Here is a 26,515-nt window from a genome sequence, read left to right as displayed (position 1 = left end):
AGAACAGAAACTAAATTCTTTTAAAAGATTGTTGGTATTTGCTTTTTTCTCAGGGACACTAGATAAGTCTCTGAAATTTGGGAAAGAAGGCCAAAAAAGGACAGATAAGAGGCAAGAATGAAGAGTATTACAAAGCCTGATCCTATCCTGAATCTCTGATCTGACCCTGGAGCTCTGATCTTTGTGGTTCAAAAGGTTTATCATACTCAAAGCATTCAGGAATTCCTGGCTGTCTATCAGCCTTGGCCCAAATAAAGGCACGTGACATGCCCAGAGCAAGTCCTCTAGGTCAGCCAAAAGGCTAAGGGTAGAAGCCTGTCTTTCCAGAGGCTAAGATACTAATCTAGGCAGCTAAAGGACGAAATGTAAGGCTTATTCACCCAGGCATGCATACAGTTTCAAGAATAAGGCTGTGTTCACTGCTTAAGGTGAAGCCAGCACCAGTGCCCAAGGATGCTTATGGAGAATATTAATCTGTATCTAGATCTGGACTGTCCAATATGGCAGCCACTTAGCCACATGTGGCTGAGCACTAAATCACATGTTGAAATGGTATGTTAGACATTCTGAATTCACTAAAATATATCAAAATTCATTTCATTTGTTTCTTGTTTTAAAATGTGGCTGCTGGATAATTTAAAACTACACCAGTGGCTCATATTTTATTTCTACTGAATGAGTGCTGTTTTAGAGGGATCCAGAAAGCCCCATCAGGAGATGAATCTGTTTTTCACAACATCTGAGATATGCTACTTTTCTACTCCTGAATATGAAGAAGAGGTTTCCACAGGCTAGGTTACCTGCCTACTCTGATGAATGGCAGCACAGAGACTTGAATCACAAATTTTATTTCAAATTTTAAAGATTTTTGAACTTTACAAAGGAAAAGAATGTTATGTAAAAATACCAGCTGTATCAGGCACCACCCTGATGCTTCAACATTTATTTAATTCAATGCCATTTAACAATTTAATCCTCATTACAAACCTATTAGGTAATATTAGGTCTCTTACAGCTGAAGAAACTGAGAATAACTTTAGTAATTTGCCAAAAATCATAGAGTAAGTGGGAAAAGCTGGGGTTTGAATCAAAGGTCTATTTTCTTAACTAATGCATGCATAAGTGATACATTTTCTTCTAATTTTATTTCTATAGGCCTATAATACATAGAAAAAGAATGCCCTACATCTTAATTTGGGAACCTTAAAAATGTCTGTTTATAGAATCAGATCTTTTAAGCTAAATATTTTGCACAAAATAGTCCCTTTAAGCAGCTTATTTATTCCTTTCAAAAAAAAAAAAACTCTAGAAAATACATTTCCCACATACTTTTAAAAGCTATTAAGTAAGTAAAACGCAACCTAAAATGAATTGGAGCCTGAGAAAACCCAGGCTAAAAAACAAACAAACAAAAAAAAAAAACCCAGGCTAGAATTTCAGTGAAACTGAAAAGAGTAAAAGGAGGATTTTCTTTTCCCTTAGACACTTAAAAAACCCATCATTATAAAACTGACTTTTGATTCTTAGTTTATAATTATTTATACTAACTGGAAAATAAATTTTGAAAATATCTTAAAGGTTTAATAGCAAGCTTTCTTGGTACAGAAACTGCTCTACAGGTTAACTCAAATGACCAAGAAAGATGTTGAAAAAAGTTCCCGATTGTGGTTAAGGCTATGTATGGAGACCAACTAGCATTTTCACTCTCACCAGCTACCCAACAGACACATGCTGTAGCCACAAGAAATACCTGGTCAAAAATGGAGTTAGGCTCACCAAAGATATCCCTAGTTGGAAAAACACTTAAATAGCAACAAGTGCTAACATTTACTGAGCCCTAACCAAATATCAGGCTCTGGGCTCAAGTCTTTGTGTGGATTATAGGATGAACTTCTACTACCCCCTTTGGCAAATGAGAAATCCAGTAGTAGAGAGCCTAAGCAGGCTGCCCACAGCTGGCCAACTGTGTAGTAGATGCAATATCCATCCTCAGGCTATGCAGCTCCAGACCTAAAATCCATACCACTATGCAACACGTCTTAACATTAATAACACTTGGTCCCTGGCATTAAGATTTCGTATTTTTAATTGATGCTTATATTTAGCCCATCGCAAACAGCATTTAAGCTTCTGCCTAAAGCTTACCAAGCAAAATCTTTCCTTTGACCACTTCTTATATTTGAACTAGGTTGTTGCACAAATTAATACACAGTAAGAGTCACTGTGTCATCTAAAGCAGTGGGTCTCACACAAAATAGAACATTACTCATCCGCAAAAAAGAATGAAGTCTTGCCCTTTACAACAACACTGATGGACCTACAGGGTTATGTGAAATAAGACAAAAACAAATACCATATGACTTCACTTATATGTAGAATCTAAAAAGAAAAAGGAATAAACAAAACAAACAGACTCATAGTTGTAGAACAAACTGATAGTTGCCAGAGGGGAAGGAGGAGGGGGATGGATGAACTACGTGAAGGGGATTAAGAAGTGTAATCTTCCAGTTATAAAATAAATAAGACATGGCAGGAGTATAGTCAATATTATTGTAACAACTTTATATGGTGACAGATGGTAACTGGGCTTATTGTGGTGGCCATTTTGTAATGTATATAAATATCAAACACTATGTTGTATAACCTGAAACTAATACAATATTGTATGTCAATTATTCTTCAATAAAAATGTATGTTTTATAAAAAAGCAGTTCTCAAATCACTGCAATCACCAGTGAGATTTTTTTTTAAACAAATTTGTGGACCACATCTGAGACCAATTAAATCTGAATCTCTGGGAGATTAGCACCAGGACTCTAACTTTGCAAAGCTCTCTCACCAAGGCAGCCAAAAAAGAACTGGGAAATCCCAACCAAGGATTCCATCAGAAGTCACTTTATTATTCACCATTAGGAAATCACTGCCACAGGATAAAACATAATCAAAAGAATATGGGATTAATGTACTCTTTCCCTATAATGCAAATTTACATGAGAAACCAGGTAGTACAGAAAAGTTATTCCAGAAAAAAATAATCTTGCAGTGGATTGCCTGGATCTGGATCCCAGTTCTCTCATTAGGCAAATTACTTACTTTGTGTTTTTATGTACAATGGAGATAGCAAAGGTTCCTATCTCATAGGCTTCCTGTGAAGATTAAATGAGATAGTATATGTAACATGTGCAAATGAGTGTTGGAGAATTTGTAAATATTCAGTATATGTGAGCTATCACTATATATTAGATCACTGGATGGGCATAAAATGATGATGAGAATTGGAGTAACTGAATATTGAATGACATCAGATTATGGTTAGTTTCATGTGTCCACCTTAAATAACAGATGATCTTGCTAATGGAATTTGAAATGTATATCATATATTGGTATTAGGCCTCTGCAGCCGTGTGCAGCCATGTTCACCCTAGAGATAGTCTTGTAAATTCAAGTATGATATTTATGACACACTGCTTCACCCAAATGGAAACTGCCTATCTCTACATGTGTGATATTTCTTTTTCTGGGGAGGAGGGTCCAAGATTGACTGACATTTCTCCATTATACATTCCTTCCTTAACTTTATATGTTTAATATAATTCCAACACAGTCCCATGGGTCTAGGCTTTACCGTATTGTCTCTTCTGATCACTTTATGTTCTGCACATACCTGCTCTGAAGCATGATCATCTATTGATTTCATATTTTAACTATTCAAGGGCTATCTATCCTACCTTATTTTATTTTGGGGGGGGGAGAGAAAAAAAAGAGGGAAAGAGAAAAAAAGGGAAGGGGGGAGGGAAATAGAAAGAGAGAGAGAGAGGCAGGGGAGAGGGAAGAGATATTCGTAAGCAGGCTCCATGCCCACGGTGGAACCCAGAAAGTGGGGCTCGATGACATGACCCAGAGATCATGACCTGAGCCAAAATCAAGAGTTGAATGCTAAACCAACTGAGTAACCCAGACACCCTTATTTTCAAATTCTTGGTGTAGGGGGTTCTTCATAACAGGTACAAGGACCATTTTTTGTTGCTGTCTTGGATGTATGGTCTGCCCCAGTCTCTTATGTATCATAGAGAGCTAGCTTCCCAGTTTTGATGACCCAAAGTAATCTACACAAATTTCTCTTCATGGGCACTAATTCTGCTATCACTGATAATAAAACAATAATATTCTTTTCTTTCGTGTCCTTGGTAGAGTCATTCATTAGTAAAGCCCTATTTATTGAAAGTGATCAAATGCTGACTTCCTTTGTTAAAATCTGAATGTGTTAGTTTTATCTGTTAACATAGAAGCATGCTTTTTCTTCTTCCCTTAAGCACATCACTATCTTTATATGCCTGTCTTTTTTTTTAAATTTTTTTTAATTTTTATTTATTTATGGTAGGCACACAGTGAGAGAGAGAGAGGCAGAGACACAGGCAGAGGGAGAAGCAGGCTCCATGCACCGGGAGCCCGACGTGGGATTCGATCCGGGTCTCCAGGATCGCGCCCTGGGCCAAAGGCAGGCGCTAAACCGCTGCGCCACCCAGGGATCTTGATAGCACTCACTTGATAGTTTGCCTTTGGAACATTTATTATCTAACAGTATGTAAGCAAACTGTGGTCATCTGCAAAAAGAAGAGGCATCAGTTTCCTGCTTTTATTACATATTCCTATGTGTGAAACCGACATCTTAAAAAAAGTTTTCCAGAGTAGCTGTAATTTGCTTTCATGAGACACTATCTTCTGGTTTTTCTTACATAAGGAACTAATGGACATCTTTCTCTTATGTATACACGACATATTTCTTTCAAAGGCTTATATGAGTTGCAATTTCATGGAGAACACTAAGGACAGCGTTCTTTTCTACTGAGTAGGATGCTTTAGTATTGTCCCTACAGGACAGAGGAACAGGCAGTAAATCAGGGTTTTTCGAACAGGGTTGGAATTGAATCGAGATTTAAGCATGGTAGGGGGATCTTACACCATGTAGGCCAGGAGACCAAAAGGTGTAGAAAGGCTAGAAAGGCTGCCCTACTTCCACAGACAGGTTTAAGGAATCGAGTATGACTCCAAGGTTAAGGTAGAGTCTGGTAGCTCAGTCAGTGCAGGGTCACCCTTATTCCTCTCCTTATCAACAGATAGTTTGTGATCAAAATAATCACTTCCTCACACATGTTCTTGAATAGCTGTGCTGTTTTCTATTTCACCTCTTTTGTTTCTCTCTTCTTTTAGCATATTTAAACTATTGGCTCATTTAAACTAGTATACGCCAGCTAAATCCCACTCTCTACACACTCTGCTTCCACAGGATTACAACAGAACACTGGGAGAAACACAAGCACCACGCAGATTGGTCTCTCACCTTAAATTCTTTTTTTTTTAAATATTTATTTTATTTTTTTTTAAATTTTTATTTATTTATGATAGTCACAGAGAGAGAGAGAGAGAAAGAGAGAGAGAGAGAGAGAGGCAGAGACACAGGCAGAGGGAGAAGCAGGCTCCATGCACCGGGAGCCCGATGTGGGATTCGATCCCGGGTCTCCAGGATCGCGCCCTGGGCCAAAGACAGGCGCTAAACCACTGCGCCACCCAGGGATTCCTCACCTTAAATTCTTGATCATGAATGTCAGTGGGTCTTGCATCTGCCAGGCAGTCACACTCAATGTCCCAAGTCCATTATGCTCTTTGCTAATACTTCATACTTTCACCCCTCCTCAAATCCCCAAACACTGCCTCCCCAACCTCACTTTCCACTGATGACCTCACTTTTTTACTAAAAGCAAAAAGAAAAAAAGAAAAAAACTGAAACAGAGAGAATTCATACTACCATGTCTATTTCCTTACTACCATCTATACTTTGTGCTCTTGCCTATCTCCAAAACATTCATGTGCCTATCTAAAGCCGATCTCTGCCTGTGCATTATATCATCTCCCAATGACCCAAGAACACTGCTCCAGTGCTTCTCCTCTTTCACCTATGTTAGTCTTTTGCTGAGATTCCTATCAAGATTAAAACATTATTTTTCCATCTTAAAAAACAAAAATGAAAAAAACAAAAAAAACCTTCTGTTGACCCTACTTCCCTTGTGAGCTATCACTACATTTCAGAGGTACTTACACTCATTCCCCAACAGCTCTCTTCCCAATTTTTCAATCTTTACCTTCAATAAGGTTATTTATATAATCATAGTACAATTATCAAAACCAGGAAATTGGGGATCCCTGGGTGGCTCAGTGGTTTAGTGCCTGCCTTTGGCTCAGGGCGCGATCCTCGAGTCCCCGGACTGAGTCCCACGTTGGGCTCCCGGCATGGAGCCTACTTGTCCCTCTGCCTGTGTCTATGCCTCTCTCTCTCTCTCTCTCTCTCTCTCTTGCTATGTCTATCATGAATAAATAAATCTTTAAAAAAAAAACAGGAAATTAAGAAATTTCCATCCATTCACACCTATCCACACTTTCGCTCCTGATCACTCCACTGAAACTGCTCCATGAGATTATCTGTGACCTCCACATACATAGCTAAGCCTAGAGGTCTAGTCTCAGTCCCATCTTACTCACAGCTGATTTGACTCCTCCTCCTTGACATGATATGCAGTTGTCCTCCTGACTCATGCCTCCTCCTCTCCTTCTTAAAGTCCCAAGGTCAGTTCTTCATCTTCTCTATCTACACTCATTCCCTTGGTGCTTCCATTGTTGACAAACTACACACTGATAAACTCCAGACTCATATGTACACTTTCCAACTAGGCATCTCTGTTTGGATGTATCATAGTTTACATTAAATTTTCAAAAAATAACCACCTCATCTTCCACCTTGTTTTTCCTATATGATTTGATGATATCTTTATCCTTCCAATTCCTGAGGCCAAAAATCTTGGAAGATACTCTTGACTCTTTTCTCTTGTATGATCCACCTGTAGTTCATTAGCAAAAACAGCTCTATCTTCAAAATATAACCAGAATCTGACCACTTTTACCACTACCACCAACACCACGTTGATGTAAAGTCATCACCAACTCCTGCTTGGCTTACTGCAATCATTCCTAACAGCTCAGGTCCACCTTCAATAGTAGTTTGAAAGATGCTTTTAAATATAAGTAAGATCATGTCATTCCCCTACTCAAAACTCTGCTGAAATGGGTCTTCATTTCTCTCAGACTAAAAACCAAAACCCTTAACATGGCCTTATAAGAACTGTGCATTGTGCCTGTGACCCACATCCACCCCATCACCTTTCCTAACTCTTCTTTACTCATCGTTCTCCAGCTGCACTGGCCTCCTGACCATTTCTCAACATGACATATCTCTACCTGAAATATTTTTCCCTTGGATATGTGATTAGCTAACTCCTTCACCTCCTTAAACCTGTTCAAATGTCACTTAATAAGATATAGACATGAACACAGGCTTAAATTTTAACATCTCACTGACTGCCAATTCCCTTTACCCAGCTTGACTTTTTTTTCTATAGCTTTTATCACCTTCCACTATACACCATGATTTATCTATTGCCCACTATGCTGCCTCATGTGTCCCAGGAGCCCAGTATAGTACTTGGAGGAGGTGGTACTCAGTAAATATTTATGGAATAAATGAGGACACAAGGGTTAGGAATCATAGATGGAGGCAGGATTTTAGGGCCTACCATGTCCTAATATAATCAAATCGGAAATCAGCATACATTTTCAACTTAAGTAAGGGAAGAGATTTTGAGTTTACTAGTAATTTTTTTGGCAATTAAAAAAAGTTAATTCAACACAAATTAAAATCTGTTTTAGTTTTTTAAATTACAATGATAATTTTCTGTTAACTAAGTGAAGAAATGTTAGTGGTTGAGCATTCTGAGAGAACACAGCTTTGTCCACTGGTTTTTAAATTCTGACACTATATAGTAGTCTGGTAAAAGCCAGTATGTTATAAAGTATCAGTAGTTATAAAAAGTCTTCACAGTATCCAAACAAAAGTTATCTTCTGTCTTTTCTACATGTTTGAACTGTACTTATTCACAATGTTTACATTCAACTCTTGTGCTAGGCTTATTTACTTATTTTTAACAAACTCTACTTATATAGGTATAGAAAGAGAATGCTGGTGGGGGTGGAGGTGAGGCAGAGGGAGAGGGAGAATCTTAAGTAGGTTCCACACTCAGCATGGGGCCCAATGTGTGGCTCGATCTCACAATCCTGAGATCATGACCTGAACCAAAATCAAGAGTTGTATGCTTAACTGAGTCACTAGGTGCCTCTGTGCTACACTCTTAAACATACTTATATACTAACCATGATTTCTAACTCTGAATAATTACGTATTTTGGGGTACATATTTTTTCTTAACCCATAAGTGGTATCAGTTCCAAATGATATATTCTCAGAAGCCAATAGAAGACAATTTCATTTTTAAATTTCTTATCCTCTAGTTTTGCCCTTTAGTGTCCACAACAATGCTTTGTTCATCTGTTTAAACACTCTTTACTATCTAATGCGATTTCAAAAGCTAAAAGAATAAGTTTAATATAATTTTTCTTTAGCATTATTGCTAATAATAGATGATACCTAGAATGTTTAAGATCTATAACTATTCTTATTTAAAAAGAATCATCAAAATGAATGCTATCATTTTCATGAATAAATGACTAGTTTCTGCCAGAATAGTTTGAAACCTGTAACATCAGTATACAAATGACCTCACTTCTAATACAACGCTAAAACACTGTATTTGCAACCTATTGAAACTTTAAATATAATTTCTAATTAGGCCTTTGATTTTTAGTCTAAAAACAAGTCTTGACCCTAAAAACTGAATTTTATTAAGAATAAGTTGTTGGAAAATTCAATTTATATCTTTTCTCCATTATAATGGCTATTTATTCACATTTAGTAAGTTCAGATCATGACTGGGTAAGTAATGACAAGTATATTGTCATGCAAACATAGCTAGAAGAGAATATATATTATAAAGTATATTAATATATATATAAATTTAAAATAAAGGGATGCCTGGGTGGCTCAGCAGTTAAATGCCTGCCTTTGGCTCAGGGCATGATTCTGGAATTCTGGGATGAAGTCTCTCATTGGGCTCCCTGCATGGAGCCTGCTTCTCCCTCTGTCTATGTCTCTGCCTCTCTTTCTTGTCTCTCATGAATAAATAAATAAAATCTTTTAAAAAAAAAGGTAATTTATAAATTCTAAATATATATTAATTACAATAAAAATAGTAAATGATAAATTATGACAATTATATAACACAATTTATAAATTATAAAATTTATATAAATTTTAAATAAAATTTTGTTGTTATACATAAATATATAAAATATTTTTAAAAATATATATATTTGAATTTATCCATTTGCTTGAAGAAATTTCAGAAAAGAAAGTGAAGCAGAAAGAAGAAAAAATAAAATTAGGAAAATGTCATAATATATTATGAAAATATGCCAGAGTCAGATGTCCAGGATTTAGAGCCCAGTTCCAGCATTTTTAGCTTTGTTACTTAACCTGAGTCCTGTCTCTGTGAAAAATACTGGAAAAAATCTGAAATGCTCTTCCCTCAGACCTTCTCACAGCTCTTTCCTATTATTTTGGTTTCTGTTCAAATGGCAACTCCCAAGAAAGACCTTCCTCTGTTTTATTTTTTCTTATAGCATTTACTTGCTTATTGCCTGTCTCTCCTATTAGAATATAAGTTCTAGGAGGGCATAGGCTATGCCTGTCTTGTTTACTGCCATGTTTCCACTGGCTAGAGTAATGACTGGCACAACATAGATGCTAATAAACATCTGCTGAATGATTAAATAATACCACCTAACTAGAAGGGTTCTTGGGAAGATTAAATAAGATGATAAATGTAAAGCTTATGACCACAAATACAACAAACATTCAATAAATAACAGCTATTAACCTTTTATTAGCATTTATTTTAATTACGGTATGATTTAATTACTGATTATAAACTGCCTAGTTGAAATATGCTAGTATTATAAACATCTGGTCATGAGCTGTGCTTTTCAAACTTGTACACCACAGAATCACCTGAGGACCTTCTTATTATAAGAATTTCTGGCCTTCTCCCTGGAGATTTTGATTCAGCAGGTCTATGATAAGACCCAAGAATGTGCACTTGTAACAAATTCTCAGATGATGTTGCTGCTGGTGGATGCTGCTAGTCTGGAGACTGCAATTTGAATAGCCAAGTGTATGTAGCCTAAGGTTTTTAAAAATTGAATAACAACGTATCAAGAGATCTCTGTACCTTAAAATACTTCTGCAGTTATAATACTTGTTCCGAATCAATCAATGGTTGGTCATGCTTAAATTTTATCACCTTCTAAGTTGCTCCTTCATTTTTACTTATTATCACGTAAAATCACCAAGTTCCTTAACTGTCGCATCAACTAAATTATCAATCTTCTTCGCAGAAGTTAAAAACTAAGTACAGTAATGTTTTTCTAAAGAATTCATTCTTAGTGAAGGGATTATAGCTACGATCTCTGAAAGGGCACAGAGAAGAAAGCGTTTCTTTCCGGTACCACCGATTTCTATGTCTATCACCCTCTTTCTTTTCCTGAGGAAAGAGTCATTAAACTCTTAAGGGGGGGCCTCTAACCACAAAAGAGTTAAGAACCAATGCACTGTATTCTTCCATGTTAGCTGCTGGAACAAAGCTCCTTTGTTTTTAGGATAAGTGAAAAGTCATTTTAAGTCAACAACAAGCAAATACACTCTAAGCAACCTCAAAATGTTTCTGAGGATCTAAGTGCAAGAGGCAGAGCATCCTTGAATCTATAACTGACGATCTCTGGTCCCCAACCCAGCATCTCTCCCTCTCTAAGACCCACATGGCTTCCACCTATATTGTAGAACATAGTTTCTCAAAATATGTAATTCCTAACCGACATTGCCTACATGCCTTTCAAGCTACCTATTACTGCATGTGAATCTATAAAAGGAAGAATAATCAACAAATTGGCCGTTTATTTATTCATTTAATCATTTATTAAGCATTCAAATACCAGGTACCAAGGATACATGTAACCCAAATCTGCCTGCAGTCACAGGTGGGTGGCATATCTTGGAGAAGAGTTTTAAAGGATGGGTAATGGCTAGGTGGGCTTACAAGCAAAAGTACATTCTAAGCAGAGCATACAGCTGAACCAAGTATGCATATGTGTGTGCAGTAGGTGGTGAGGGAGGAAGGGGTGGGTATAGCTAAGTAGCTTTAATTTATCCTGAGGGCACTAAGAGATCTCTAGGAAATTCTGGGTTGGTTGAAGAGTGAGCGATGAAAAGAGCTGTTTTAAATGATCACACTTTGACACAGGTTAGAAGTGGGCTGCAGTGACTGGTGAGAAGTAATGACAGCCTGAACAGAACAGTCACAGCGGGGCAGAAGTTAAGGCAAAGATTTAAGAGATATTAAAGACACACCAGACAGGACTTGGTCCCTATTTTGTGTTAGGGAAGATAAACAAAGTCAAGTGTGGAGCTTATTTCCTTCTGGGATAACTGAGTGATGGCATCCCATTCATTCATTTTTAGACACGCTGAGCCCCAGGTGGCTTTAGGACATTCAAGTGCACATCCAGTAGGATTCTGAAACTGAGAAAAAAGGTCTATGCCAGAAATAAAGATTTGGGAGACACCAGCACATGCAGTTGAAGTCCCAGAGTAGATGACTTCACACAGAAAAGAAAAAGGCCCAAATACACATGCAGAAATTTCTTCTTAGCTTATGAAAAGTTTTGCTTGATCGAGTTAAAGTTCCAAATTTATCTTTTTTACCACTCTACCCTGGTGGCTAACAAAATACCTGACAACTAATTATCCTAAGTAATTCAGTAATTATTTGGGTGGACATGTTTATTTCCTTAGGTTTTTGGTTTGAGTTAAAATAATCTCAGACCAAGGGGGGCACTTGACGGGATGAGCACTTGGTGTTATTCTGTATGTTGGCAAATTGAACACCAAAAATAAATAAATAAATAAATAAATAAATAAATAAATAAATAAATAAATAAATAAATAAATTTATTATTAAAAAAAAGAAAAAAATAATCTCAGACCTTTAACAATGGTTAATGTGGATTTGATTCATCTATCACGAAGTGACCATGTAAAGCTCAAATTCATTTGTTTTACTTTTCTACTTCATTTTAATATTTTATTTTTATCAAGTGTCCTTGGCCTGCTGAAGATAAGTGGTGTCATTAGGTGAGTTATGAGCCCACCTAAAGATGGGGCTTTTATAAGCTTTTTTAATTTTTTTTGCAACTCCTTCCCAGGAGCCTGGGACTCAGCCTGCCCTGCCATCCCTGCCTCTCCTATCCTTCTGCCAGCTTGCCCCTTTCTCTTTCTTCCACACAGCTGTAGTACTAGCGACATCAAGGGCTACTGTAATCAGTCATCCTGCTGGTCCTGTTGGCCCTTCTCTCTACATTGATAGGGAAGCCAGGCAGTGTTAGCTCTAGAATTTTTCAACTGAAGAATGAGAGAGGATCAACCTATCTGATATGAGGAGAAAGAAAGGTGAAATGCATTTGCAGAGTATTTTGAAAGAAGAATAAACTAACTTCATTTATCCCTACAAAGCAGGGAGAACCACTCATGATCCCTCCTTCCCACCCTCCGCAACTCTACCATAGCCAGGCCCAAGCACACTCATATCCTTGTGTGAGAAGGCCAAGGCCTATGGCTTAGGAATTAAAAAAAAAAAAAAAAAGAAAACCTCCAGTTTCTTCTCTTGCATGGCATTCTGCTGCAATATCCTGACCCATACCTGCTATTTTATCATTCTGTTCATTAGTTTCATGGTACTTATTGACATCCACATTTATTTCATATATTTCTTAACTTGATTACTCTTTCTTCATTTGACCAGAAAGTCCAGAAGTGTGGATTCCATGTCCGGTTTTGCTCAACAGTAATAATGTTCCATTTATATATTCATTTATATATTTCAAATTTGAACAGAGACACTAAAACCTTTATATTTTATTATAAATTTTTGTAACAAGAACTATGTTTCACCTATTCTTTACTTACAATAAAGACTCACAAAATCACAGTCTTTGTACAAAGTTATTTTAGTAAGATATTCTTTTTATTTGCCTAAATCAAGATAAAAATACTATGGTATATATACTACAATGTCACTTAGCATTTCTCACTTTCCTCCTATCCCATTTGGCTGACTTTTTTATTTCATACTATCTCAAATCATGGTATCACTATATCTGACCCACATTATAATAAGAAAACTGTGTAAGATCGAAGACCCAAACAATGATTGAGGAACACTGCTTTGCAGTACTGTTAATTTTATCATTACAAATAATAGGATACTTTGCAAATGGGGTAGTTTTTGGCTACAAGCCCCAATATAAACACAAACAAAACAATACTCAGAAATCCAAGGACCAGGAAGTAGAAGGTGAGTACTACAGGATCCTTGGATCTCCAGAGACACCAGGTTGAGTACCTGACTCCTTCATCATTTACTCCACTATTCTGTTTCCTGCTGATGATAAAAGTCACATTTATGGTTTATCACTGCCTTTTAATTCCACTTCTGCCATGTACATTCATTCTCTCTTAGTAAAGGGCTTGATACAGCGAAGCAGTTTTTCAGGCTAGAATGACTTGTACAGTTAAACTGTCACTTACCCTTTTAGACTTTAAACTGCTGTTGCAAACATAAACACAGCCCTTGCTTATATCCTGACACAATTTATACTTCTGGAATCCTTTGTTTTTCTTCCAAAACAGTGGCATACAAATTGAGATTTCATTATGTCCCAGAGAAAATTTTCTTTCAGAAAAACATAAAATATGTTAGAAAGGCAGATATTGGAGAATTTGGGCTTTCTTCTTATCTTCCAGAGTTGGCAGTTTTTGCTGGAGAAATCCAAATATGAAAATAATGCACAGAGGTGCCTGGTGGTTTAGTAGGTTAAGCATCTGCCTTTGGCTCAGGTCATGATCCTGGGGTCCTGGGATTGAGCCCTGCATTAAGCTCTATGCTCAGTAGCGAGTCTATTTCTCTCTCTCCCTCTGCTCGCTTGTGCTCTCTTTTTCTCTCAAAAAAAAAAAAAAAAAAAAAAACTTTTTTTTTTTTTAAAAAAGGGAAAAAAATAGTATACAAATGTTTCAAGAAGCAAAATAAAACAGACTGTGGACCATGTCCAGGTATCATCTTTGTTGTAGCAGGAAACATGGAAGTATAAGACAAAGTCCTTGCCCTAGAGTAGCCACATCCATTGGCCCTTTTTCCAAAATACATCCATAATCCAATCACTCTTCCCCATCTCCATTTCACACCTAATTACTCTGGTTGAAGACTCTATAATTTTTCAGCTGACCTGCAGTGACTGCTGTTCCATAAACTTTCTAAGCGCATTCTGCCTTAAGGCGTAATACTTTCTTTTCCCTAGAATGCTCTTCCCATATATCCAGAGCTCAGTTCCTTCAGTTTGTGTTCAAATGTAATAATATCAAAGAGTTTAACACCCTGACATTCTATGTAAAATAACCCCATCTCTCCCATCTACAACCCTTCTTTGGTTCGCTTCATATCACTGATCACTACTTAACATGGCACACGTTTATTAGTTTCACCCACTAGAATGTTCAACTTATCAAGAGCACAGATTTTTTTTTTTTTTTTTTTTTTTTTACTATCTTGTTCATTATTGTATCTGTTCTGTCTGGAATAGATGGTACCTGGCACACGGTAGGTATTCAATAAATATTTGTTCAATGATTTTTAACTGGTAATTGTTCAAGTTAAGCAATGATACAGGGCAGCAGTAAATTAGTATTTCAAGATAGTTCATAGCAAATTGCTAATTGGATAGCAGAGGCCATCCAAAGGTAATATATATCATCACTTTGGAAAGGTTTTCCAAAACACACATGCATGGACCTCACCACAAATGATCTACCAAATCTGTCTAAGTGGAATTCTGAGCATATGTATGTTTAAACAGTTTTCTAGGTGATTCTATTTTCTTATTGGGTATAATATATACCATACAATTTGCCATTTTAGCCATTTCCAGGTAATTCTCTATTCTGCACCCCTCTTTAAGACTCCTGATATAATATTATGTCAGTTCAGTAGCAGGAGAACAGAGAAAGGGGAGGATTAAAAAAAAAAAAAGCACCATGTTATCTTAAAAAGAGCATGAGCTTTGGAGTTGGAATATAGGTTCACCACTACTGGGCAAGTTTCTTAACTCATGGTTTCCACACCCACAAAATGAAGATAATCTCTATACTCTCTCTCTCTCCCAATAACTACTCCAAACTATTTCACGGTTATAGTAAAGCTAATTGTAATCAAGTATATAAAATATCTATTTAGTGCACATAATAGGCATTAATCTAGAACTTACTGGAATTACTTTCATCGAAATAGGCAAATAATTTCATACAGGCAGAAACACAAAAAGTATGTGGAACTCTGGCATAAGTGACTATAAAAATGAACCTTCTACTGATAGGCAAGGTGAGAAAGAAACTTGATAGGAGTTCCACAGATATGATCATATTAGAACAGAGATTTTCAAACTCAATCATGCTTCAGAATCACCTAGAAGGCTTGCTGACAACCATGGATTGTTGGGCACTCCCAGAGTTTCTGATTCAGGACTTCTGGAGTGGAGGCCTGATAATGTACACCTAACAAAAGTTCCTAGGTGATGCACAAACTGTGGGCTTTTTGGCCAAAGGATACAAAATTTCAGTTAAACAGGTAAGTAAGTCCTAGAGATCTACTGCACAGCATAGTGCCTATAGTTACTATTACAGTGTTGCATGCTTAAAATTTCCTAAGAGAGTAGATTTTATGTTAAGTGTTCATATCACAATAATACTATTAATAATAGTCAAGAAGACTTCTGGAGGTAATAGGTTTATGGCATAGACGTGATGGTGGTTTCATGGGTCTATACTTATTTCTAAACTCATCAAGTTGTATACTTTGAATATCTATGTATGTCAACCATACCTCAATAAAGTGGTCTAAAAAAGCCAATGAATGAAAGAATGTATACTCCAACAAAACCTGTGAGCAGATTAATTCCTTCAATATAACTTTTTAAAATAAAAAACCTAAAATAGTTCATTTAAAAAAACTATAATCAATAATATGTTTTAAAACATTAAAATTAGATAAAAGTCAACTATTACATAATAACAGAGGAAAAATTTCATGCCACTGGTATCCCAATGACAAATTCAATCCTGAAAATAAATTCAAAGTTAGGATGATTCTTGGAGTTACTTACCATTTTGAAAGCTAAAATCTAGATATAAAGCCCAAATGCAGTAGTTTTAAAAGAATACTTACAGGTATGGAGACATTCCGTCACTGTGGTTGGCTTGATCAGGTACCCTTTACAGATGTAGCAGGTGATGTGAGGATTGAAATCTTTCACCAAGTGTTTCCTTTGGGTAGCCATTCGTGGTTAGCTAGGACTGGCTTTAGTAGTTCAGGCAAAGAGGGGTAGTAAGTGGATGAAGTCTGAGCCCAGGAGCTGGTGTGGAGTTCCCAACTGGATGTCCTGAGGCATGAGAACTAACATCCAGATTTATCATGAGATCGCTGGTCATCACTACTTTCGGTGGTTCTGCTTTCCCATGTCTGTTTCCACAATAGTTTTAAAAAGATGAGAGGGGAAAAAAAAGTGTCAAATTCCTAATACGGTATTAATAACAGCAAGTGTTACTCCAAATTGGGTGGATGGGTACATAGAACATGTCTCTCACTGTCAAATTAATTTGTAAACCTGCTTTGATTTAACTCAGGATAATGACAAATTCATCCAATCCTGGAGTCTTAACTATCAACTCCATACAAATGAGACCTAAAGTGACAAACTCTAGTTTTGGTATCTTTACCTCTTCAGTAATGCATCTTAGCTATCTGCTCGCCTGCTCTATTAGGAGTTCTTGCCAATACAAGTTAAAAGATTGAACGTTGAAGTCACTATCCTCTCTACCAATATACTTACTTCCTATTTCCATTTTGTGTCCCTTATCCAGTCAATGAAATCAAGTTGACGTCCTTTCCCATTGCATCCATAGCGATCCTACTTGACTACTATCTTCTCCACCTGCACTCCATCTTACATTCTACCAGCGTTATTTTATTCTATCACATTTGGGTCTTCTTCTCAAAGACTGACAGTGTCTCCTCTTTATAAACAGACATTTAAACTCCTTAGCTTTCCATATAAGACCTTCCACAGGCTGACCTTAGCATACTTTTCCAACACTTTTCTTTAGGCAAACTTAAAGGATCACTCTTTCACAGTCCATTCTGCAGCCTCTGTATACCGGCTGTCCAAACAAACCCTTCCTCTTTTCTAAATCCTACCTATATCCTTGGAAACCCTTCTCCAAAGTTATCCTCAGGGTACCCTCTCTTCTGTTACGTTTTCCTTTGATTTATAGATACATTCATTCTTCATGTCCTCTATTAGACAGTCTTTGATAGAAACCGATCACAGGGATCCCTGGGTGGCACAGCGGTTTGGCGCCTGCCTTTGGCCCAGGGCGTGATCCTGGAGACCCGGGATCGAATCCCACATCAGACTCCTGGTGCATGGAGCCTGCTTCTCCCCCCTCTGCCTGTGTCTCTGCCTCTCGCTCTCTCTGTGACTATCATAAATAAATAATAATAAAAAAATTTTTAAAAAAAGAAACCGATCACATTTAGTAAGTGTGTAACCTGGGCAATGTTACTTATCACCTCTCAATCTGTTTTTTTTTAAACTATAAAATAAAAATAAGGGTGCCAGCTCCCTAGAGTGACAAGGATTAATTAAATGAGACCATACACATAAAGCTAGCACACGGTAAAAGCTAAATGTCATTAACTTATTTCCAGAAATGTTTACCATTGTTGGCTGGTACATGGGGTCGCTAAAGAAAAAAAAAGTCTAAAAAGGTCTCTTACAAACAAATGTGTTCTGAGAAAATACAGCATGAAAGAGGGCACTGACTTCCTAAGTTAACCCTAAAAACAGCAACTTTTCTCCTATCTTAGCTGTTAGCTCACAGGTATAAAGCGACCGGAGAGGCAAAAGCCAACCTTCCATGGACAGACACATCGCCCTAAAGAATGTGCACGGAACAGGTTTTGCGTGGTACGAGGGGGGCACAAAGGGAGCATGAGTAAGAGCCGGGGGTCCGGGCTTCGGTCCTTCGCCGGTAGGACCTTGAGTGCGGCATCCGTGCCTGGGTCTAGGCTTCTCCTCTACCTCGGGACTAGCGGCCCTGCCTTCTCCACAGGTTTGCCACGAAGCTCCAGAGTTCGGAGAAAGTCCTCTGAGAGAGGAAATGCAGGCTCCCGGCCTCGGGCGGTGCGGAGAGCGTGAGCCCCCGAGTCCCGTCACGACAGTGGAAGGAAGGAAGGAAGGAAGGAAGGAAGGAAGGAAGGAAGGAAGGAAGGAAGGAAGGAAGCAAGCGGCGGCAGGGACGGGGCGGCACGGAACTTTCCCGCGTCCTCCGGTGGGTCCAGGCACGAGTCCCCCCGCCGCTCCGGCAGGTGCGCGGGCCCGGGCCGGGAGGACGCGCCGCTCGGGCAGGGCCAGGCCGGGGCTGCGCCGGGGCAGACGCGCCGCCTCTCCCGGGGCCGAGCCCGGCAGCCCGCCGCCCTCCCCGCGCCCCAGGGCGGGACGCGGCTCCCAAGCCCCCAGACACCCTCCCGACCCCCAGCCGCCCCCGGCCCCGCCCCGGCCCTGCCCGGCCCGGCCCGAGGGGCTCTCCGCGCTCCAGGCGAGGCCGGCCGCGGCAGGTGCCTGGAGGTGCCGCTCCCGCCGCGGGCGCAGCCTGGGCGCGGGGGGCGCGGGGGGCGCGGGGGCGGCCGGGGCTCCTCCGCCGCCTCTCAAGCCCGCCCGGTACCTACCCCGCGGCCGCCGCCGCCGCCGCTCCTCGCCCGCCAGCGCGCCGGCCTCGGAGGGAAGGAAAGTGAAAGAGAAACAGCGCCCGCCGCGGCCTGGCCGGTCCCCGCGCCCCGTCCGCCCTCCCCCTGCAGGCGGGAGCGCGCCGGCTCCGCTGGGCCAGCCACTCGGCTCGGGCCCGATAGGGCGCGGCGGGCCTCGGGGCCCAGGGCCGGTGCCGCCTCCAAGGGCAACTCCACCCCCTTCCAACCGCCGGCGCCCCCGCCCCGGCCCCGGCCCCGCCCCGCCCACAGGCCCCGCCCCTCCCGCGGGCCCCGCCCCGCCCGCAGGCCACGCCCCCGCCACGCCCGCCTGCCCGCGCTCCTCGCAGGTGCCCGGCCTCCCCGCCCGCCCTGCCGTTGTGGCTTCGGTGCGACACGTAGCCTTGGCCAAATTTTATCTCGGTTCTTGTCCTCACCACCACCCCTCCCGGTTGTCTGCATCGTAACAGCGCCTGGTACATTTTCCCTGGTGTGTTTAAAAGCAACGGTCAGCGCTGATAATGAGTCACCCTGCGAAACGGTCTACTAGGCTGCGTCTTCCTCAAGCCAGTCCCACCTGCGCCGCAGCGAGGACCGAGACATTTCTTGATTTGCATCTTATGTAAAAGTCACTAATGGACTTGCTACTGTGGGGTGGGGATCGCTGACAAACGTGAGCAAGCTGGAGCGTGCTGGGGGTGGGGGTATTAGTAGAAAGGTAAAGAGTTACTACTATTTGCAAGGTTCAAAACAAATACCCCAGTTCTCTTCCTAGTGGCTTTGAGATCCACAAGAGACCATTCACTGAAAAGATTTATCCAAAAGCAAGCATTAAAGATTCCTTAACCTCATTCAATCCTATTCTCCTGCATTCCAAAAACTTACAAATTTCTACTACAACCACTATTTTGCTAAACATTAAATTAGACCTGGTTCTTTGCTTCTTAGAAGACTGCAATCAAGTAATCCTAGGGTGGCAGGCAAATCAAAATCAGTGTGGTCTCCACCAGTAAAACAAAAGTTAAAACAAACATCCCAACGGGAATCAGTAAAGGATGGTTTCAATTTATGTATTAGAGGAAAAAGTGTTGTAATTACATTGTCTTTGCTTCTGTCGAAGTGAGAGCAGTGGGGGCTAGGGAATTGACGGTACTGAGGGTGCGGTGGGGGATTAATGCAAAGTATTTCTTTTATTTCCTATTCATAGGAGTCACTGTCATTATCAGAGGGTAGATTGTAGAGATGGTTCTAGTGGCAAACCAACAACCCCACACCAACTGGTGTTCAAAGATCTATTACAAATTTGAATACATCAAAGAAGTAGAGGAAGACAGCTTTCAAAAAATATCCAATTTATAATTAAACTTATGTAGACTGGACATAACATTTTAAAAATACCATTGTTTATATCACAGCAAGAGCAATACATTTTCTCAAACAGCTTTCAATGACCACATTTTTATAGTCCTTATAAGAATCATTTTGCAAAAGCACACATGCCAATTTCTAAGCCAGGATCAACTTCAATAAATCAAGCAATCAAAAATGAGCACAGAAAACAAGTTTGGTTAAATGACTTCACAGATGGAAGGATACATTCAGATCTTTTATCTTGGAGACAAAACAGATCAATATGAGAAAAGTCACCCTGGTTCAGGTGTATGTGTGACATGTAATGGAAGATTCTACTGTATATACTTTTATATATTGGTATTTTCCCACTTTATCTGAATCTACTTTAAATATATTTTTAAAGAATAACACTTAACAAAGGTCTGGGAGAGCTTACATGTGAGTGGTGATTAATGCTAAGTGGGGTTAATCAGCATTCCCTGAGGAAATGCGCTTGAGGATGGATATTGGGAAGGCTTATATGTTAACAATGGAAGGAGGGGTGATGAATATGCTAGAGCAGTGCCTGAAGATAGGTATAGAGGTGGCACTGCTATAACCAAAACTGCAAATGGTGGACTTGAGAGTGGGAGAGAGAATTACAACCTTTGTAAGGAAATCTTTGCCTTGTGTCCCTGGAGGTAGCATATTTTGTAGTAAAACGTTCAGTAGTTTCTCATTTTCCTTCTTCAGCAACCACCCTACCTTTTCCATTCCAAGAAAAAGAAGCACATACAAAAAAAATAAATAAATAAAACTCAAACATTTGTCTGGTTCAAAAAAATAACAAAAGAAATGGCACAAGGGAATGCTATAAAGGGGCAAGTTTCCTGACATGTATAGGTACCGAGCATCTAAGCATACGACTTTCAAGGGCTGTGCTGCCCTTTTTCCCATGGGAATGCTTTCCAGTAACCTACCTCTTAAGTCCTTTGGTTCTGATAGTGGGGCTGGAACAAACCATAGAGGCCTCCATATGAGAGGGGTGGCTCTGATAACAAATCTTAAGTACCAGTGGGACCCTCAAATAAACAAAGGCCTGGAAGCAACTGGATACACAAGTCTAGGGGGGGGAAAGGCAGATAAAGAATCACCGCTCGGATTCCCCTTAATCACAAATCTACTTCAGCCTTCTCATTTTACAAATGTAGAAACCAAGATCCTGAGAAGTGACAAGTTCATAATCACAGATCTACTTTTGATAAAGCCAAGACCAAAACAAAGGTACCAGTTCCATATCATGAATACTTCTCAAGGAAACTTCATAAGTCCAAGATTTTAAAGGAGTTTTGGTAAGAAACTAACTTAAAAGAAACAAGGAACAAAGGGAGACTACAATGGATGGAGGGAGAGAGGGAAATACTTGCCTATGTGGTATTTAGGAGGGAACTGCAACTGGTAAATTCCTATCAAAGTACATAATCCCAAAGCAGTACCTTGTTTCATTTGATCATTGATCCAGACTTCCAGGGAACTACAAATGGCTCTTGATAACCCTTGCAACTACTTGGAGCTATCTGTATACCTAACAAACATTTTCATTACTTTATATTTTATGTCTAGATTTTTATTTCAGTTAAGGCCGGGTAATGGATAGGTAGGTAATTCTGTACTGAAAAGTTCACATTCTGTCCTTGGCTAATAAATATACTATCAATGAACTGATGTTTAATAGCATAATGTTTAAAAATAGGGTTAGAACTTTGTATTTCCCCTGGGATATTAAGTAAGATGGCTTTTTCATTACTGTAAATTATTTTATATACCTAAGTATGCTATTTAATCTTTTTATATAGAATATTTGTAACATAAAACTACCCTCTGTAATCTAAAAGTCTTCCTACAGAGATGTTAGAAAATATTAAAATCTAAAGTCCCCCTGGGCCCAAATGTATTTATTTTTATAGCCATGGATATCACAGATCAAAATGTATGACTACCTGAAATCAGTGATGGAGGAGTGAGAACAGAACTGAAGGAGTTCCAATCACCCTCAGCCATGTCTCTTTTTCTCTTAATGCACCCCTCCCCTGCAATCAATGATTCTCAAGGACTCTCTCTACTAAATGTCTCTTGAATCCTTCCACTTAACCCACCCTGGTTGAGATTACTATCATCTCTACCCTCCATTACTTCAGTGAACTCTTAGATACAGCTCCCGTCTGTCAAACCATTCCCCACAGCATAGCCAGAGGAGTCTCTTAACTACAAACTGAATCAGGTTGCTTCCCACCTTAAAAAACTCCTGTTCTGGGACGCCTGGGTGAATGTCTGCCTTTGGCTCAGGGCATGATCCCAGAGTCCTGGGACTGAGTTCCACATTGGGCTCCCTGCGAGGAGCCTGATTTCTCCCTCTGCCTGTGTCTCTGCCTCCTCTCTTTCTGTGTATTTCTCATGAATAAATAAAATCTTTTTTTTAAAAAAATTAAAAAAAATAAAATCTTTTTTAAAAACCCCAAAAAACAAAACAAAAACAAAAAAACTCCTGTTCTTAGGCTAAAGCCCAAACACCTAAGAAGCCCATCCCAGATCCAGATCACTTCTACAACCTCTCCCTTGAACTCTATACTGCAGCCCTAAAAAACATTTTTGCCCTCTAGCTAGAGAGATGGATCTTCTTCCTTTCAAATGAGCATCCCGTCCCAATTCCTTCACCCTTCCCCACCTTTGCTAAATTTGGTCAAACCTTGTTTATCCTTTAGGTATCAGATGATCTCAAAGGTGACCTTCCTAGACACCTTGAAGTTGCTGAAGAGCTTTCCTGATAAACATATATCACATATATACATAACAATTCAACTTATTCTCTCAAGTCCCATCACACTGACTTGGATTAACTGATTATTTTGGTTGAACCTCCTACTACTGTGTAAACCCAGGTGATCTACTGCTTGACTGCTTCACTAGCAGAACGGGTGGTAAAATGGTAAGCAGTCGAATAAATACTGACTGAAATGCTGAGTATTTGCATGCACTCTAAGACATACTCTGTGTATTCTTTCTCTGCTATCTTCTAGGAGGGATCTTTCCAAAGTTATGTTAGGCATAATCCCTGTGATCCAGGACTACTAATTAAAATCACAACAGGGAGTAGAGACTTATCTACAAGAAACAATTATGGAGCAATACATCAAATTTATTAATAAAGTGTTAAATGACAAAAACTCCAGCTGAAAAAAGGAGTGCTACTGGTGGTCAAGAAATTAGCCCTACATGCTTAAGACTCTGCCTGTAATATAAGACAGCAAGAAAAATGCCAAAAGCTACGGATATGAAAAATAAATGAGAAAGCCAGGCGAAAAAAAAGAGAAATGAAGTCAATATACTAAAAGTGAGTACAGATAAATAGCATTAGGTATAGGGACAAGATTAGTCTATGAAAGACTGTGCAACTAGCTAAATAAATACTTTAAAGTGCCTGAAATACATTATGCTAAGGAGAGAGACTAACAAAACTTTTTTCTCTCTTTTTAGAGGCAGAAAAAACTAGCTGTATTTTCTTTACTGCAATTTCAACAGTTGGCTGGAGCAAGTTCCATTTATACTGGAAGAACAGAGAATGTAACTAAAATAGGTACAGACTGTAAGAAAAAACTGCTTTTACTCTGATCATCAGGGCTATGGATATTTTAAAACATCATGACAAAACCACAACTGTTATTTTGGGAGGTCAGATTAAATCCTTCAGGATCATAAATGGACAAATAACTGACATGCAGAAACTAAGTATATTCCATCAAATCTGAATGTAGATGTTTCTAAGTTAGGAGTGATTATGGAAAAGTTAGGGGAAAAAAACCCTACCAAAAGATATGAAATTCAAATGGAGCAAATGCAATATAAAAATTGAGTGCCATAAATATTCAAATACCAGAGTTGAGTAGGCACATGATTTGAAAACATCCTCATTTTACAGGTAGCTGTGGTTTAGAGGAAGGGACAATGGACTGAGCAATAGAACCTGGGGGCAGGTCACTTAACTTCCTTTGGCTTCATTTTCTTCCTATGAAAACTGCGGTTAATGTTATCTTAAGCACTGGTTGTTTCTTTATATATTTACATGTTATTATAATGAGCATATAGAAGATTAAATGAGATGATAAGTGAAAAACGTTTAAGTTATAAACTGTAAAGGATTGTAAAAATATAAGGTGTAAGTAACAATCTTGTGGACTACCAGCAATTGAATAGTATTTGGTAATTCTGTACCACCCAGCAGAGGTCCTGTTGTTGAGATAGTTCATAGGATGAATGAGACACTGCAGGCAAGGCAATGGATCTAGGACACAGCATAAAGTAAGGCATGCAATCAATGGTCACAAAGTATTCCTTCCTCTGAACTCAATATTCATCATACCCAATTTTAAGAACAAGATGTGGAAACCTAAATATTTCACACTAAGCAATTCAAAGACACAAAGAAAGCTAATCCTCCTCTGCCAAATGTTTAATAATTTGGTTAATTCAACATTGTAGAAGTGTTTGTGTGAAATCTTTATTTACTCCCCTCAAATGAAGGGGTAACAGAGACTAAACATTTCCCATAAAAATGCAAAATCTCCAGGCGGGGTCACAGTCAAGTCCTCATGAGCCATCTCTTGAGCTACGGGTTCCAAGCTCACCAAGATTAGTAGACTTCTTAGTCCAAAGGAAGGGAGGAAGGGCAGGGAAGGATGGGAGGCTTTAGTTACGACTTAAGCACTTTAGCAGGGTATTAACTGTAAGTTTGCTGGCTGGGAGGTGAAGAAACCAGCAGGAGGAAGGAAAGCCTAACTGAAGGAGGAGGAAAGCAAATCTCCAGAGAAACCTTCTCTCTTGTACTTCACAACCCTGTCTTGGATCAAAAACAAAACCAAACACACTCCTGAAAACAAAAGGCAAATTAGTGTGTTCATATGGTCTTCAACTATTCAGGCTTAATGATTAAGATACTGATAACTCTGTGTTTAGGTGTTCGGGAAAACTAAGAGAACACTGGCCTACATTAAAGCAGGGCAGCATTAGCTACAAGGTAAATACTCTTAATTCCTGACCTTCAGGGTGATAAACCACACAGAAGTTTCAGAAGCTATGATAACCTGTCTGTTAGTTCAAGAAGAAAGAAATGATGTTTGTCTTCAATGGTTTCTTCATTTCTGTCTGTTGACAGGGGTTATCCGAGCTGACAGGAAAAGCTCCTATCACTTACCAAAACCTAATAGCTTCTTGATGAGAAGCTGAAAAAAAGCACTAGAATCTCAGTATCATAGACTAGATGATGAAGGAGAATACAAGATGGTTCACAGAAAAGTGGTTACTAGCATAAGCTCCATGAGGACACAGTTTTTTTTTTTTTATCATTACTGCTGTATTCCTTGAATCAATCCTAAAATATAACAGGCTCTCATTAAATATTTGTTGGAATGAATGAATGGACAGATGAACAAGCAAATAAATGAAATCTGACTTTGTAGTCAAGATCGCCAGCATTCAAATTCTGGCACAGTCTCTTATTGGCTATGTCATAGGGCAAAATTCTGTGTCTTAGTTTCCTCATCACTTAAATGGATATAATAAAAGTACATATTTCAGAAGTCTTTAAAGGGATTGTAGGAGGTAATTCAAGCAATGCACTTAGTACACAGTAAGCAAATAAACACTGAATTAATTTTATGAATTTCTCATCTATACCTTCCCTGCTATTTGAACAAAACAACAAAACAGAAGATTTAATTTAAGGCCTGATGACAAATACTTAGAATAAATGCTTCAGTATGATCTACTTGCTTTGAGGATGTATGTGGAGGCAACACTTAGTCACCTAATTTTTCTGCCTGTTGCCCTTCCTTGCCCTATAAGAATTTTAAAATAAGGTTACTCTTTAAGTGGGAAATGAGTAAAATATGAAAATTACAGTTTATATCACTCAAGATGAAATCAAGAAATAGGATGTACACAGGAGTCTAAAGAGTTTTATGAACACTCAACATTTCAACTGAGTGATCTGGGTATAGTCTTAGGGAGGCAGAACTGAAATGTGAAAGTTAGTATACTAACTCATAATCAATTATATTTTACCCCATCTGGAGTAACTTTATGTTAACAGAAAGACAATGATGAGCAAAGGGCAAGATGTGAGCTGTGCATAGGCAGCATTATCTAGGATAAGGACACACTGAATTTGGCAAACCTTGAGCTAGTCACCTCTGATCCTGCCCATCCATGGCTCATGAGACCTGA

At 39.0% G+C, this 26,515-nt stretch overlaps 1 protein-coding gene across 5 annotated transcripts in view; it reads right to left on the bottom strand.

Annotated features, from left to right (window-relative positions):
- The window catches only part of PCGF5 (polycomb group ring finger 5), a 120,100-nt gene that overhangs the window by 50,924 nt on the left and 42,661 nt on the right, over nucleotides 1–26,515 (bottom strand). For 2 of the 5 annotated variants that reach the window (XM_055334413.1, XM_055334414.1), the window contains exon 2: nucleotides 16,328–16,621. In XM_055334413.1, coding sequence (XP_055190388.1) covers nucleotides 16,328–16,439 — 112 coding nt within the window. In that variant the 5' untranslated portion in view covers nucleotides 16,440–16,621. Of the gene's footprint in view, nucleotides 1–16,327; nucleotides 16,622–18,889; nucleotides 19,050–26,515 lie in introns of those variants that run through there. The other 3 variants (XM_055334412.1, XM_055334415.1, XM_055334411.1) reach the window with 3 other exon arrangements.

This window comes from Nyctereutes procyonoides, unplaced genomic scaffold (genome assembly GCF_905146905.1).
Source record: "Nyctereutes procyonoides isolate TBG_1078 unplaced genomic scaffold, NYPRO_anot_genome, whole genome shotgun sequence".
Classification (NCBI taxonomy): domain Eukaryota; kingdom Metazoa; phylum Chordata; class Mammalia; order Carnivora; family Canidae; genus Nyctereutes; species Nyctereutes procyonoides.
This window is presented reverse-complemented; position numbering and strand designations above follow the sequence as displayed.